This window comes from Drosophila kikkawai, chromosome 2R, assembly GCF_030179895.1.
Source record: "Drosophila kikkawai strain 14028-0561.14 chromosome 2R, DkikHiC1v2, whole genome shotgun sequence".
NCBI lineage: Eukaryota > Metazoa > Arthropoda > Insecta > Diptera > Drosophilidae > Drosophila > Drosophila kikkawai.
In genome coordinates this window covers 11,102,523-11,118,044 of record NC_091729.1, presented here as the reverse complement: position 1 = coordinate 11,118,044, position 15,522 = coordinate 11,102,523, and the positions used below count along the sequence as shown (strand labels likewise).

At 46.9% G+C, this 15,522-nt stretch overlaps 4 protein-coding genes across 4 annotated transcripts; 2 read left to right on the top strand and 2 right to left on the bottom strand.

Moving 5' to 3' along the window:
- Positions 1 to 3,254: 3,254 nt before the first annotated feature.
- On the bottom strand, positions 3,255 to 11,062 carry shg (E-cadherin shotgun). The gene is made up of 2 exons (XM_017171924.3): positions 9,633 to 11,062; positions 3,255 to 8,250 (listed from the first exon to the last, which is right to left on the bottom strand). Exons 1-2 carry the CDS (start codon positions 10,203 to 10,205, stop codon positions 4,354 to 4,356), a joined length of 4,470 nt encoding a protein of 1,489 aa, XP_017027413.1. The 5' UTR covers positions 10,206 to 11,062; the 3' UTR covers positions 3,255 to 4,353.
- A 432-nt stretch (positions 11,063 to 11,494) lies between these two features.
- Positions 11,495 to 13,115, top strand: cpa (F-actin-capping protein subunit alpha). The gene is made up of 3 exons (XM_017172250.3): positions 11,495 to 12,054; positions 12,192 to 12,361; positions 12,427 to 13,115. The coding sequence occupies exons 1-3, from the start codon at positions 11,814 to 11,816 to the stop codon at positions 12,874 to 12,876; spliced, it is 861 nt and encodes a 286-aa protein (XP_017027739.1). The 5' UTR covers positions 11,495 to 11,813; the 3' UTR covers positions 12,877 to 13,115.
- Positions 13,116 to 13,604: 489 nt separating this feature from the next.
- LOC108078395 (cytochrome c oxidase assembly factor 1 homolog) lies at positions 13,605 to 14,335 on the bottom strand. Its single transcript, XM_017172251.3, has 2 exons — positions 13,934 to 14,335; positions 13,605 to 13,877 (listed from the first exon to the last, which is right to left on the bottom strand). Exons 1-2 carry the CDS (start codon positions 14,220 to 14,222, stop codon positions 13,666 to 13,668), a joined length of 501 nt encoding a protein of 166 aa, XP_017027740.1. The 5' UTR covers positions 14,223 to 14,335; the 3' UTR covers positions 13,605 to 13,665.
- A 324-nt stretch (positions 14,336 to 14,659) lies between these two features.
- Positions 14,660 to 15,515, top strand: mRpL54 (mitochondrial ribosomal protein L54). The gene is made up of 3 exons (XM_017171580.3): positions 14,660 to 14,908; positions 14,968 to 15,101; positions 15,154 to 15,515. Exons 1-3 carry the CDS (start codon positions 14,806 to 14,808, stop codon positions 15,313 to 15,315), a joined length of 399 nt encoding a protein of 132 aa, XP_017027069.1. The 5' UTR covers positions 14,660 to 14,805; the 3' UTR covers positions 15,316 to 15,515.
- Positions 15,516 to 15,522: the final 7 nt, after the last annotated feature.

Genomic DNA, 15,522 nt, shown 5'->3' with positions numbered 1-15,522 from the left:
CCTTCCCGTCGTCCGATCTGGGACTGTTATTCCTGCCACCAGTGTTGGCGATCCCTGCTGGTCGCCACAAATCAGGCGCGAGTACGTGCCGGGCATCGATAACCGGCGAGGAACGACTGCAGCCGGGCACGTCCCGATGGTCAGCACTTTATCGACTTCTTTTCGAAAATTTCCCTTTATGAGCGACGGCCTCATCATTATGCATTCCGAGTGGCGGAGGATGAGGATCGTCGGGCAGCTAATAAGCGTTTTAGCACAGAAGCCACGTACGCGGCTTCATAGAGTTATTAGTGCCCTAGATGGGGAGGCCTGGCCAGGGAACCCGTTTGCGGTCGCTATATAATATATCATGTAAGTGCATATTCCGCCGAGATCCAAACAGCGTCGAAATTTCTCATGGGCTCATTGGAGGAGAACGGCTGGAGGAGGGAGTGGTCAAACCCCAAACAGTTGGGGTCACGGGAAAGAGGTTGTAATTGCTGGCGGATGAGGGCGGAATTAATTTGCAAAAAAGAAGTTGGGATCATCTGGAATCTATAGAATTTCCCAGAGACAAACTTACGCAGGCCCCACAGCGACGTCATAATTGCAACACGGAAATGGGAGGAGTTTACTAAATAACTTGGGTCTTTTCGAGAAATATATGGGGGTAAAGATTCGAATACATTTTAGAGATAGAAAAATCAAATTGTTGTTATTAATCCAAAACAACTATCAAAACAGTCTGTTAAACCAAAGCCTTAAACTAATAGAATAGGCTAAAAACTACTAGCAATATTATCTCTGTTTAGAGGCAATGCCTTCTTTAATAATTAAACTTAATGGCCAGCTTGGTAGTCGGTCTGTCTGGTCAGTTGGGTAATTGAAACCATGATGAATAGGCAGCGAGTGTTAATAAGCATCTCGGCCGTCTTGCATTCGACTGTTCATCCGTGGCCATTCCCTCGTCTCCACTCCGTACGTTCCACTGTAATTAATCAATGCGAGGCCTTGGCTGCAGCAGCTTCCCCCATCAACAGGTAGTAAAACGCCAAGACGTGCCCCATCAATACGAATCCATCTGCATCTGTCTAAGTATTTGTATATTTTTTCGTTTCTCTTTATTTTTCTGCAAAAAAAATACTCAGGGTGTATCGTTCGATTCGTGCATGAAGGAATGAGTGGTGAATTCAGGCAGATACAAGATCAAGGTTCCCATATAACTATTAGTCATAGAGTTCTTAAGAATTTAGAACTAATGGTGGCATTAATTTTCATGGGTTTCATACCATCTTTATGGGCTTTCAAGATGTAAACAAAAGTGGATAGTTTAAGGTGCTATCTCTTCGGGAAATTCGATATTTGTGTTTTTCTATTTTTGCATTACCATACACTACGATTTAATAAATTTACATATATATAACAATTTAGTTAATAGAATAAAAAGTACGAGCTGCATCCCAGGTTACATCTGGCTTAGTTGCTGCTTTCCCAAAAGACTCAATAAGTTTAGACTTTGAGTGAAGTTCCAAGATCTTTGAGGTCTTGTGGAACGCAACTTAAACTCAAACCGAGGAGAGTCCACGATCTGAGCTCAAACGGATCTGCAAGAGAGTGGCCAAAAGAGAGACACATCCAACAGATACATACCTTGATGGGAGCCGTTCTGGAAATACTGGTTTTACCTCAAGCCAGCTAGCCAACAAGCCAAGTTCGTACAAAGATTTGCTTTCATTTTTCCGTTAAAAAATGCCTCGGTATGGGTGAGTATCTGAGTTCGGCTGCCCGAGTATCTGAGCGATGTCTGAGAGCGAGGCGAGAACTGCAGCGTCGGCGTCAAGGTGAGTTATCTGAAAATACTTACCTGTATCGGGCACTGAGCGGAAGAGTGTGTGTGTACAGGTAGCCGCGCGGGAATTCAACTCGCTGCTCTCATCAGCGTGGCTTGGGTTTTTCGGGCCCTGCTTCATCTGTAGATTCTTTTCTGCTGCCATGATAATCCACTGGCCTTAGAACCAACCCATACACACCTGAGGAGAGCGCTGGCAGCTGCAGCTGCGCAGGTAGCCAGAAGAGGTTATTTGATTACTCAACCATTTTTTCTTTTTTGCTGATTTTATTTCGTGTGCCCTCCTCGCTTCCTCTGGAGTTTCGACCCAGAGCCACATGGTGCCGGTGAAACCTCACGTCGGCATGTCCGGCACAAATTTCTTGCCATTTTTTCTGCAGGAATCCAAGCTGAAACTTGAAAAATGAAAAGACATCTGTCGTTGTTTTCGGCTCGATTTTTTCTGTTGTCTTTCTGTTGGGCATTTCCGAAAGGTACTCCTTGCGATACCAAGAAATTTTTGGTTTTTTTTATTTTTCGTTTAAATGTCTTTGGCTTCCATACAAGTTGTTGCACTTGAGGATGCATTTAATTGATTTGAAATTTGAATATTTGATGGGTCCTTGACACATATACACGCTGATCCCTTTGAATTGTTTTCCAGCTTTGGAAGTGAAAGACTCTTGAGTTGCTTTAGGGTTTGCGGGCTTTCAAAATGTTGATATGTTTGGAGAGTCAATTGAAATGTACTTTCTGGAGAACCATTTTTGAGCTCTTATAGAGTTTCGTTGAACTTCTGTTTGGGTTAAATAGAAGGGGGAATGTAATGTTGGTTTAAATAATACAATAAATATTTCATACATACACATTGATCTTCAAACAGCAGCTGGAAAATAAATATCCTTAGGTGCTTCATGCTAATCTAAACTCATTCCGATCAGATACAGATACAGCTGGTGCGGAGAATTCAACTGCAACTGCAGCTGCACCTGCTGCAGCGATAGATACACAATTTCGCCTCCATCGGCCAGCCGTTTACCCATCGAATCGCTCCAATTTCGTTCATTGGCTTGTGCCGCAATCGATTTGTTCAAACCGAACGAATCCAAAGGCAAGCGTAACCTACTTTCCGCTGATAAGATAATGACGCTTTTCCTCCGTTTCCAATTTACAGTAGCGCTCGCCGACGCCCCAGTCAATGACTTACAGTCTACACTATGTGTATGCTCTGTGTGTGCCTATGTACAGCAGATATGAACACTTGTGTATGTGCGCTGCCCCTGCGCGATGCCTATATTTCTTCGTTATTTCAAATAAAATTCAGTGAACGCAGCTCCACGGAGCCTCCACTGTCTGTCAAAGATGTCTGGCTCCCCACCTTCCAAAGAACATAAAAGTTTTCCCGCTCGATCGTTGCTTATCGCGCCCACCAGTGATTAACGCAGAATTTCATTCGATTTTATTATGTTTTTTATTGAAACACAATAATTGTGTTTGTGTGGCTTTTCGTTTGTTGTAAATTATACAATTATTTCAAATACGCTCTATATAAATAATGTGGTACAGCTTTTTGCTGTTGGTTCCCCTTGGCAGGTAAAAAATGTCCGTCTTAGAGCCTTAAGTATTAATACGGAAAACGACTTACAAAAATAGATATCGCATTGATTTATTGAACATTATTCTCTTATACAGATATGTCTCAATATATTTATTTCTATATATATATTTATTATGAATACAGCTGCACACAGGTTACTCTCTAGGTACAGGAAGAGCTGAAATCTCCCGCGATTCGATATAGTTTAAATAAGGTTATGCTGTTTATACATGAACTAAAAGACAACCCTAAGAACTTATGGTACGCTGATTGATTGATTACATGTCTACATTGATGACGATTAACCTTAGCTTATATGTACCGACTTGTCTTATCGATTTGAGTTCTCCTTTAACGTAAATTTCTGTTAGTTCCGAATGAAGTTGTGTCTTGTCCAGGCCCTAGCGCGATATAATTCTTTAAATTATACTGTGTAATGCCCTCGCGTTAAACATAAATCGTAAAGTAAGCTACTAACTAATGTTGGGAATATGCATAGCTATGCATTTAGAAATGCATTCTGCCTTTGAATTATTTTTCCTAGGAATATTTCGTTTGCGGACATTCGGATTTCGATTTCGGGGTCGTAATTATTTGTGTATATGTCGAAGCAATAACAAGTCTGCTGCCTTTTGTGATTTGTTCGCAGTTGCTTAGCTACACTAGTTTTAGGTATAAATTATATAGTTCGTTTACGTAAGATCAAGATCACTTTTTGCATTTACAAAACAAAAACAGAGACGTGTCCCCTAAGCCCTTGCAATACTCCTCGACAAAAATATATTTATATATTTATATAGTTTACCTATATGTATCTCTTGAAGCGACTTTGGGTCCGGCTAGGCCGTCGCCTTGTCCGGCACATTCAACATCCGTACAACTCTTAGCATATAAAAAGTCTTTTCAATTTCTACGTCATCGTCTGGCTTCCCAAAGCTGGAACAGGGTCCTAGATGCGCCAGCCCTGATCGTCGTCCACATTGGAGTCCGTGTCGGAGGGCTCCTCGCCGTACATGTCGGCCAGTTTACGGAAGCGCGGTCCAAAGTTGGACAGGTAGTCGAAGTTGAGATCGCCGTCGTCGGTGCAGGACGCCAGGCTGGACAGGCTGCCGTCCGAGTTACCGTCGCCCTCGTAAGCGTAGTGGCGCACATCGTCCACGGTGAAGGCGCCGACATCCCGATCGCAGTTCTCCTTCTTGTCGCCCAGGAAGTCTGCTATGTCGGGTATATCGTTGGGGTCCCGCATGCTCGATTGTAACGCATGCGGATCCTTGTAGAGCTTCTCCTCGTAGAACGGCTGTGTACGCAGGACGTTCAGATCGTAGTCCGTGTCCCGCTCGCCGCCGCCCTCATCCTCATAGTTGATGATCGTCTCGCGGATGTCGTCGATATCCTTCTCATGCCAGCCGTTCTTCTGCTTCTTTTGCACCACCACGGCCAGCAGGATGATCAGCAGCAGGGCCAGGCAGACAATGATAGCGATGATGAAGTTGCGATCGATGCCGAAGCTGAACGCCACCGCAACGGACTGCTGGCACCCGCTGTCGATGTTGCGGAAGACTGAGGGCATACCCAGGTTGTAGGTTTTCTCGTTGATCGTCAGGTTGCGGATGCACCCAAAGAATCCCTTCTGGCTGGGCACATGCGTCCAGTTAAGCTGCTTTCCCAGTTGGCTCAGGTCCACCGGAGTGCCGCCCAGCTGCAGGGGGGCGTTCACGTTCAGGAACTGATTGGGTCCCACCGGGGCGCCCAGAGTCTGGCAGGTGGACAGACGGCAGTTGTTCACAGTCATCTCGATATTGGTGCGCTGCAGGATAATGTCCAGTTGGTAAGTGTGGTCAGCCACCATCTTGATGTGGTGGTGGCGGATGCGCATTCCCCCAGAGCCGTAATCCACGGTCAACACTGGATAGCCATCGTCGAGCTCCAGAGCCAGGAAGTCCGTGAGCGGCAGCAGTGGATTGTAGTTTAGTGGCCCCAGGTACATGATGAGACCGTTGTCGATCTGAGGCGCGATCTCCAGGCTGATCTTCGTATTGTCGCAGGCGGAGATGGGCTCATAGAAGGCATATCCAGAGCCGTAGAAGGCCACGGAGACGAGTTCGCAGTGTGGCCCGGTGAATCCGTCGACGCAGTCGCAGACATCGTTCTCTCCAAAGCGCGCCGTGCCGCCGTTCAAACAGTGACTGATCAAAGGAGCCTCGCATGTGCACTCCGCCTGCACAAAGGCATTCACGCCCACGAACGACGTAATGTTGGAATATATCATGTAGGGCACAGAACTCTTATGCAGCTCATTGGTGCAGGAGGCCTCACACTTGAAGCGCTCGATCAGGCACTCGTCGATGTTCACCATCAGCATCTGCAGATCCAGTTCGTTCTCCAAATGCTGCTGGTTCTGGGCCACGATTCCGTTGAGCTTCTCCGGTGCGTAGTAGGGCGAGCCGTGAGCGGAGAAGCGCACGTCCAGAGTGTTGTTCTCGTTTTGAAGGACCGTGAAGACGTCCACATTGGACACCGAGGTGTTGAAAAGCTTGGCCAGTGAGAGCTGTAGGCGATCCTTTATCGAAAGAGAATCCGGCACAGGGTCGCGCGGCACACCAATGAACTCCTCCTTGGTCACGTTGAAGAAGCGAATGCTGCCGCTCTTGTCCACCGCCTCCTCTGGTAACTCTCGGACCACCACCGTGACATCTGCATCCACGATGTTTCTCATGAAATTCGGCGAATCCTCGGTGACTGTGAACTGAAGATAGTACTCTCCCTCGCCGGTGTGCTGCAGCATTGTGATCATTCCGGTACTGGGATTTAGGCGGAACTGCTCGTGCGGTTGACCGTCCTTCCATTCAAAGTTCTTATCCGGCAGATCCCAGTCATCCAGATCGTCAACAAACACCCTACCAATGTCCGTGTCAGGCGCCTCTCCACGATAATTGTAGACGAAGATGCGCGAGGAGCCCTCAGACATGGCATTATCGTTGACATCGCCGATCACCAGGTGCAGGATGCTCACTGCACTCTGCCGCGGGACACCGGAGTCGCTGATGCGGATGGGGATGTAGTACTCCTTCTGCTGCTCTCGATCGAACTGCACGTTGGCGTGCAAATACTCGCCGTCAATGCTAAACTTCGTTTTGATATCTGGCGAAGCCTCGCTGTCAATGCCGAATGTGAAGTCACTAGCACCCGGGGTATCGTCATAATCATTGGCCTCCAGCTTGACAATGTTGCCGGGATTTCGGTTCTCCTGCCATACTACAGGCATTTCGTTAATCAAGAACGGGGCATTGTCGTTGATGTCCTTCAGCGTTATGGTGACCTCCTTTACCGTGCTAACCGTGCTTCCCACGCCGTCCTCATCATTGGCTTTGATCAGCACCTGCCAGTACTTTTGGCCATGAGGCGGGTCGCGATCCAGCTTCTTGACCAATCGCAGGCAGCCGCTGTTGTCGATGGTCCAGCGGTTTGCTTCGTTTTGGTGAATCGAGTAAACAATATGCTGATCTGCAGTGCGGTCCTTGATGTCAGGATCGTAGGCTTCTACCGTCAGGATGCAGTTGTCATAGGTTCTCTCTTCCTCAATTGTGATACTGTAGTTTTGCTTGAAAACCGGCGGATTATCGTTCACATCCTCGATCTTTATCACCACCGTAGCGTAATCATCGTAGATTCCGTCAAATGCCCGAACCTTCAGCTCGTATTCCGTGATCGTTTCGTAGTCCAGCTTCTGATTAACTGTGATCTTACCAGTCTTCAGGCCGATCTTAAAGGCATCGCCAACGTTGCCGCTCTCAATGCTGTACAGGATCTGCGAGGCGTTGTCTTCATCCTCGGCCTTAACCTCGATCACCTCGGTGTTGGTATTGGCGTCCTCCAACAGCCTGTCAGCCAAATACTTATCCTTCTGGAAATGCGGCTTGTGGTCGTTCTTGTCGCCGATGGCGATGCGGAATACCTGGTGGCCACGATTCGGCTCGCCATTAGTGAACAGGCTCGATGGGGAGTTGTCGCTGGCGATAACTTTAACGTTGTAGAAGTCGCGCTCCTCGCGATCGAAAGTGGTGAGTGCGGTGATGTTGCCCGTATTGGGATCGATGGTGAAGTACTCTCGGTTGTCCGCAAGCTCGAAGGACACAATGTTGTTGGCCGCCGTACCGTCCATGTCGAAGGCACGCACTTGCATGACGGGTGTGCCCGACGGCTCGTTCTCCAGAATCGTGCCCGATTTCACCTCCGTGAAGTAGGGAATGTTATCATTGACGTCCTCCACACGGATCTTGATCTGATGCTCCGTTCCCAGCTCATGTGTGTTGCGCGCAATCATAGTCAGCGTGTAGTCTGTGATGGCCTCGTAGTCCAGTTGTTTGCCCAGGCTAATGGTCACCTCGTTGCCGATCTGGTTGAACACAAACGTGTTCTTGCTGTTGGTTTGCTCCGTCCGGCCGGTGTTCAGTTCGAAGATCACCTCCGGCTTGTCCGGCATGTTGGAAACTGCCCGCAATGTGGCTATCGGCTGCGAGAAGTTTATCAAATTCTCCTTTAGGTAAATCGGCGTGTCGATGGGATCTACGAAGGATGGCGGTTTGATTGAGGACTCCACCACTCGGATTCGTACTTCGATCTGTGCATCTTGCGGCGGATCGGGGACAATATTGTAAGCCCGCACGATTATCGCGTACGATTGGCCGGGACGCTTGTCAATAGGCCGCTTTAGATAGATGATTCCCGACTCCTTGTCGATTTTGAAGTATTGAAAGTCGCGCTCCCTTAGGATCTCATATTCTACGACACTGTTGTTTCCATCGTCGAAGTCGCTGGCGCTGATGGACATCACCACCGAATCGGGCTGCAAGTAGAAGGTAAAAGGTAAGGTAACAAAGCAAACAGAGGGTGCCAAATTCCCTCCGCCAGCCCGACTTTCCTGCAGGTTTGCCCAAATCAGGAAACCGCACATTTCCTCTTGTTCAATGCTACAAGTGCAAAGGCCTAGGCCGAACTGAAACCTATTTGCAACAAACTGACTACTGGTAAAGCTTTTCTAAAAATAACAGCCCATGCTAGGCATTAAAAAAAGGGCGGACTAACAGCAAAAAGGATTAATTACCTTCCTCGTTATGTGTTCGGGACTTTTAAATCTTTAATAGGATTAAAAATTCAGTGACAGTGTATTAAATTAAATGTTTTTTATGATATTAATTAAATATATATAATTAATTTATTTTATTTATTTAGTGCAAGAAGTGCCCTTTGTTTCCCTGCGATATATTCAGTTATCTCGATATATAATACCTTATTTATATTGAAATTATTTTTAAACTAGTAATCAAGATTCATAGCTCTTTGATTGAAAATAAAATTTACAAACTTTTAATTTTAAGAATTTGCAATAAATTTAGTAAAAGTGTTAAAATTTCTTAGTTGGAAATAAAATTATACATATTTTCTATTCCTCTTAACAAGAAATTAAACTATCAAAAGTATAAATATTGATTTATATATCTCAAGTTTTATGCAAATATATACAATTCCTATAAATTTCACTTGCTGTTTGGGGAAGCTATATACTTTCACAGAAATTTAACTACATTTAGTTTTCCTCCCCTGCTCTGCTAAGCTGTTTGGCTGCACTTTGTTATTCGTCTTGACGACAAGTTTTTCCAGTCGCCTACATGGTAATGGCGTAAAAGAAAAAACGGCCCTGGGCGTAGGAAAGGGTTTCAAGGTTTTCAGTACAGAGAGCCGGGCGAGCAATGAACCCAAAACCCGTCTTAGAGAGCTAGGCCCTCCTACGCCAAGCGAAAAACTAGTTCCGCCCAAGAAGAGGTTCGCCCGTGGGTAATTAAAGCTGACTTGGACTACAGGACTTGCGACAGTTGGGGGCCTACGCTTTATTGACACGGGCAGGTGGGCGGAGGGTGGAAGGTTGATAGTGGCAATGACCCATAAAATGCGCATATACTCCGGAAAAAATGGCCCCAAAACCATTTGAACTCATAGAAATGCTTATAAAAAGCCAAAAAATACGAGAAGCATATTTTCTCTGAGTGCATAAAGCCAATTAAATTAGGTACATGACATCACGGGTATGGGGCCGAAATCGAGCGAATGACGCCACTCCTGCACCAGTCCACTGCCTTGGCCAAACCGCAGTAATCCGGGTCCGCGAATTTGGCCCGCAGGGACGGACAGAGTCGGCCAACTCCCACACAGATGTGGTGCTTTGCTTACCTGGGCATTTTCCGACATGGACTCGTCGTAGCGCGCCTTATTGAAGGCCGGTGCATTGTCGTTGATATCCTCTATGGTGACGTTGAAGGTGCAGACGTCGTCCAGCGGCGGCAGGCCGTTATCCGTGGCCTGGACGGTGACGAAGACAAACTTCTCGTGGATGGGCTCGTCCCGGTCGAAGGTGTGCGTGGTTGTAATCGTGCCGGAGCTGGGGTTTATGAAGAACTTGGGTCTCTCGAACGGCGACTGCACGATACTGTAGCGGATGACCTGGTCGGGATCGGGGTCGACTGCCTCCACGCGGAAGACGTATGTGTTTTCGGGCTGCTCCTCCTTCACCTTTGGCGCATAGCCGGCGCAGTTCTTAAAGGCGGGCTTGCGATTGTCGCCGGAGTAGGACTTGTCCGGCGCGGATTGGAGTGCGAGGGCGGGAGACAGGAAGCCGAGCACCACGATGCTGGCCAGGAGCAGTCTCGCGGGTACGTGTGGCTGTCGGCATTTCCGCTTGTGCTGCTGGTGCGTCTGTTGCTGGGCGGGATTGCGATGTGAGTTAGGAGTCGGGTTCGCCGACATGTTGCTGCTGCAGTCGTTTCCGGACGATCGCTGGACTTGTGTGGAAACTGCGACTAGCGACGAAGCGCCATCTCTCCGCCGGAGCACTTTGGAGCACTTTTGAGCACTTCTTTGTGAATCACCCAGTATTATCCGCTCACTCACACTGACACACTAGCACTCTAACTCGCGTTGTCGCGATCACCGCTCTCCACACACCTTTAGCTTTTCGCCGTGTGCTGTGCCTCTGCTTCCACTTTGTGACTCCACCGCCGAGAGTGTGTGTGTGTGCGTGGGACTATCGCGCCGTTTGTTTGCACTGCATTCTCATGGCAACGCCGGAATTATCAATAACACATCGATGTGCGGAGTAATCAAACCCCTAAATTTAACACAAATAATGCTGCAGTGCGTACAGTGCGCGCCCTGACTGTAGCGACGGAACTTCCGATTTGGCTGCAGCTGCTGCCGCTGCCCCGCTACTTCGTTTTCGTTCACTTTTATCTTTCACTCGTCCGCTTTGGCACTCTCCTTCTTTCGTCTTTCTCTTGCTCTCTCGCTCGCTCACGTTCGCGTCGCAAACAGGTAATACCAGGTAAAAAAGTGGTTACACGCACACAACTAGCTTAAGCCTCAGTCTCTTGCGTTGGTATTTGTGTTACCAATACTCTTGGTAAAAAGGCACTTTTCGTAGGTATTTCGTTTGCACTTTGGGTGCGTAAATATATGAAAAATAAATATATTTAGCAAAAAGGCTTTCTATTTGAATTCGCAATAATCGTATTCTCGATTCGAACCGAAACTGAGTTGCTATAGCGAACCGAAAATATTTTGAATCCGCGATCGACGCGCCGCTCGACCGCTCAATTCGAAAAACAATGCGACAATGTGGCCGCAGCTACCCCTTGGAGAAATACCATAATCAGTTTTATCGATTAAAGATTCTGCGATATTCAGCTATCGATGTATCGCCGTGTATCGTGTAAAAGTGCAACATATTTTATTTAATTATAATTTGTGCTCTTCAAGGAATCCGGAATTTTTGGAATATGAAATTCCAGATTTCAAAGGCCGGCTTAGAAAATAATCAATGTTAATAATTTTATAAATGTAACATTTTCCGTTGTAGATAACGAAATTGGTTGAACGCGTTTTCGATGACCAATGATCAGGGCAAAGTTGATTCGTTGTTTATTATATTTATTTAAACTTCTAAATTCCAGATAAATGGGAAAATGACGGTTACTGCGAAAAAGAATACCCATATCTAAAACAGACTGGCATCTCTGCCGACTGTAGAAACGGACTAAAGAAAATTATCGAAAAAAAATCGCCATCCCTGGGAATGCAACAACACATCTCTTGTTTTTCTTTCACGGAATCGTCATCGTTTTTTGGCCCATTCATTGCAGAGAAAACGCTTACCATTTGCTGCACAGCCACGAAAACGCACGGCGAACGGTAAAAGCAAAACCGCAAGACCTCACACAGACCACCACATACAAATTCCGGTCAGCGCCACACCCGCGGAGCAAGGAATAAGAAGGGTTCTCAGCAAGACACAATCACAGTCAAAGCACTGCCCCTGCCCTGGTTTCGTGAATCACCAGTGAGAGAAGCAGCAGAAATATGGAACAGACGCAGATCACCGATGCGGAGAAGGTGCGCATTGTGTCGGACTTCATCCTGCACGCCCCGCCCGGCGAGTTCAACGAGGTGTTCAACGATGTGCGCGAGCTGCTCAAGAACGACACTCTGCTGAAGGACGGGGCCAGCCACGCCTTCTCACAGTACAACAAGGACCAGCTGACTCCGGTCCGCATCGAGGGCAGTGAGCACAACGCGATCATATCGGAGTACAACGATCTGGGTAAGCAGTGCCCATAAATGGCCATAACAGATAATGAGTCACGACCCCCGCATCAAACGGCAAATATTTGGGGTTTCGATGATATCTTTGGTGGGTCGAATAAGCCTTTCCGTACTGATAAGCCAATTGCATTTCAGGCAATGGTCGCTTCTACGATCCGCGAACAAAGCAGGCCTTTAAATACGACCACCTACGAAAAGAGGCCGCCGACTACCAGGACGTGGAGGCGGATGCCAATGCGGAGCCATGGAGGGCTGCCCTGGACCTGGAGACGCTAGCCTACACTGCCAGTCACTATAGACACGGGGTAACGTAGTAATCAGTGTGGGTTTATTTGTCTCCATCGCTAACGCTTTTGCCATTCGTTCGCAGGTTAGCTCTGTCTTCGGTAAATCGCAGGGCAACCAGATTACCCTAACCATTTGCATCGAAGACCACCAGTTCCAGCCGAAGAACTACTGGAACGGACGATGGCGTTCACAGTGGCACGTCAGCTTCCAAGCGGGCAGTGGCTCAGCCGAGCTGAAGGGCGTTCTGAAGGTGCAGGTGCACTACTACGAGGACGGCAACGTGCAGCTGGTGTCCTCGAAGGAGTGCCGCGAGAGCGTGGTGGTTAGCAGCGAGCAGCAGCTGGCCAAGGAGGTGATTCGTCTGATCGAGGAGGCCGAGAACGAGTACCAACTGGCCATTTCGGAGAACTACCAGACGATGTCGGACACGACCTTTAAGGCTATGCGTCGTCAGCTCCCAATCACGAGGACCAAGATTGACTGGAGCAAAATCGTCTCGTACAGCATTGGCAAGGAGCTGAAGACGCAATAAGACCAGGAGGTGCAAGCGGAAGCGGAGGGGACACAGTCGACAAAGCGGCCCAACAGTCTTCCACTTGCCATGGACAAGCGAGCATAGGAACCGAACAGCAGCATTAACATAAACATAAAATCCAAACCGAAGGAGCAGGAGTTCGAATAGGGGCGGGCTGGCGCCCGCACAAATTGAATGTCTGTAACTTTCTATATACATACGAACCTATACATACATATATATATATACAGCGTGTATTTATACTGTGTTATTGAAAGATGAAAGTGCATATACATTACTACATATATACTAACTACGATCGGAGAGGATTTGATTGCATGCATTTGGATAATTGTAGCCGTAGCCTGACGGTGAATGATGCTCCCTGCCTCGTTCGAGTTCGAGACACCATCGATCGCCACCAATTGTCGCCTTTATCGTTTAAGAAGAGCATTAAACGCGGTTTTTATCATGTACTTTCACCTATGTATGTATTTTTCTAATTTTAAACAAACACCCGAGATCAGCAAGTCAAGCTTTAGGCGGTACCATTATTAGAGCCCATCAAGTTTTCTGCTTTCCCCGATGCGCACTGCCACCTGGCAAAAGCAACAATATTACTTAAGCTAAGACCCAGAGCATTTTAGCCAGCGCTCCGTTGAGATAAACCCGTTCACTTCAATAACAAAAGACTTTGATTTTATAAAAACAATAAATTTGTAATTAAAATAACAACTATACAACACTTAAGATTGCTTGAATTAGTCAAATTTAATGAGAATAAACTAATTGAATCGAATATTGCCACTAATTTGACTGCGTTTCAGCCTGTTCTCTATTCAACTGACTTAGTTCGTGCTGCGCTGGAAGTTGGCTCAGACTCTCGGGCAGATCGGTGGTTTGTTCATCGGATTTCTTGAGCAGAAAACGCTTTTCGGGATTGAGCTTAGTTTCCAGCTCGAGGCGATCGATGAGCCAGCCCTTATCCGGCTGATGGGAGGCCCAGAAGTAGAGTGTTCCTGTGGAGTGGAGATCTGTTTTGTATCAATTCTTATTTCAATATCCTTGACCTTACCTTTATCCTTGCTGCCTCGCACTGAAACCTCAAATTGTGCCATGTGCGCATTGCAATTGTTGTTGGGGTTGCCCAGGTCAATGCCCGAATCCTTGATAGGTTCCCCCAGCAGCGAAACAGCCCCTCGATGGCTGCGCAGCCCCTTTAGCGCCAGTTTGTAATAGTCGCACGACTTGACCCGATCCTCCAGTTTCCAGCGCATGTACATCACTGCGGATACGGAGGCCACGGCACCGTAGACACATATTTTGCCCAGTGTGCGGTTCGAGGGCATTCTTAGTCCCACCATTTTGCTGGGGTATTTAAATGACCAGTTTGTACTTGTATTACGTTATTGCCGGTGTCCTAATAGAGGTGGTCGCTGGTCGATATAACAAAGATTTTTAGATGAATAAATTAAAAACTTAAGAAAATGAGAAGTACTAAAATTAGCTCTATTTAAAATTTTACGGTTATAGTTTGAAATGTATCTAGGCTCTGGCTGTAGTACATAACTAAGGAATAATAATATAGATCTAGATAAATGGAATACCCCAAATAATTTTATCGGATGCTGCCCACCTCTATTTTTATGTTTTCTTCAATTTATTGACTTAAATCGCAGTACAAATAAGTTTGTTTAGTTACATAATTAATTATTTAAGACTCTGGGATTCATAATAATTGTTTGTTTTCCCCAAAATATTAATTTATTCTTTGTTTTGATTAATCAGCTGGCATGAATGGTGTGACCGTATAACGCGGCTGGGGCTGCAGCTGCCGCATTTCCAATTGGCAGATTATACAACAAAACGAAGGGATTTGTAAATAATTTACTAATTTGCTAGTTATCTATTAAAAAGTCTGTCAAGGAGAATCAAAATACACAAAACATGAACAACTTGGCGACGGCACTGAGCCTGTTTAGGCAGCGTTTGATGGCACCGGCGCTGGCCACCTCGGCACGTTGTTATGCCGTGAAACCGGCGGCACCAGGTTAGTCTCCATTTCGATTGAAATCTTTTGCCAAATTCCAATTAAATGTGTTTCCACAGCGGGCAAGAAGAAAAAGCTTGGCAAGCTGGGACCCATCATGGAGAAGAAAGTCATTCCCGTGGAAACGGACGCCAACAAGTTGGTGAACTATGTGTGCGGCAGTAACTACCTGAAAACCGGCGAGGATGTCAAGGTGAGTTGTGGGTCCCGAGTCTTTGATCCCCGTTAATACATCTCCGTCACAGATCAAGCCGGATTCCGAGTACCCTGACTGGCTGTGGACCCTCAACACGGAGCGCATTATCCCCCTGGAGGAGCTGGATCCAAACACAAAGCAGTACTGGCGGCGCCTGCGGAAAATGGCGCTGCGTCGCAACAACCAGTTGTCAAAGCTGAAGAAGTTCTAGACCCTCCGCCGTAGCCTTAGTTGTTATTGTTTATCTTGGAGACCAGCGACTGGCCCTCAACCCACCCGTGGGGGCATCAGGCTGGGCACTGTTTGCCATGCTTTCCGAAGCAACAAGTGTGCAAACACTTCGATTTTTGTATGTTCTCTGCTGAATTCTCGCAAATACATCTTCACTGTCTTACACTCCCTTATCAATAATCGCGCT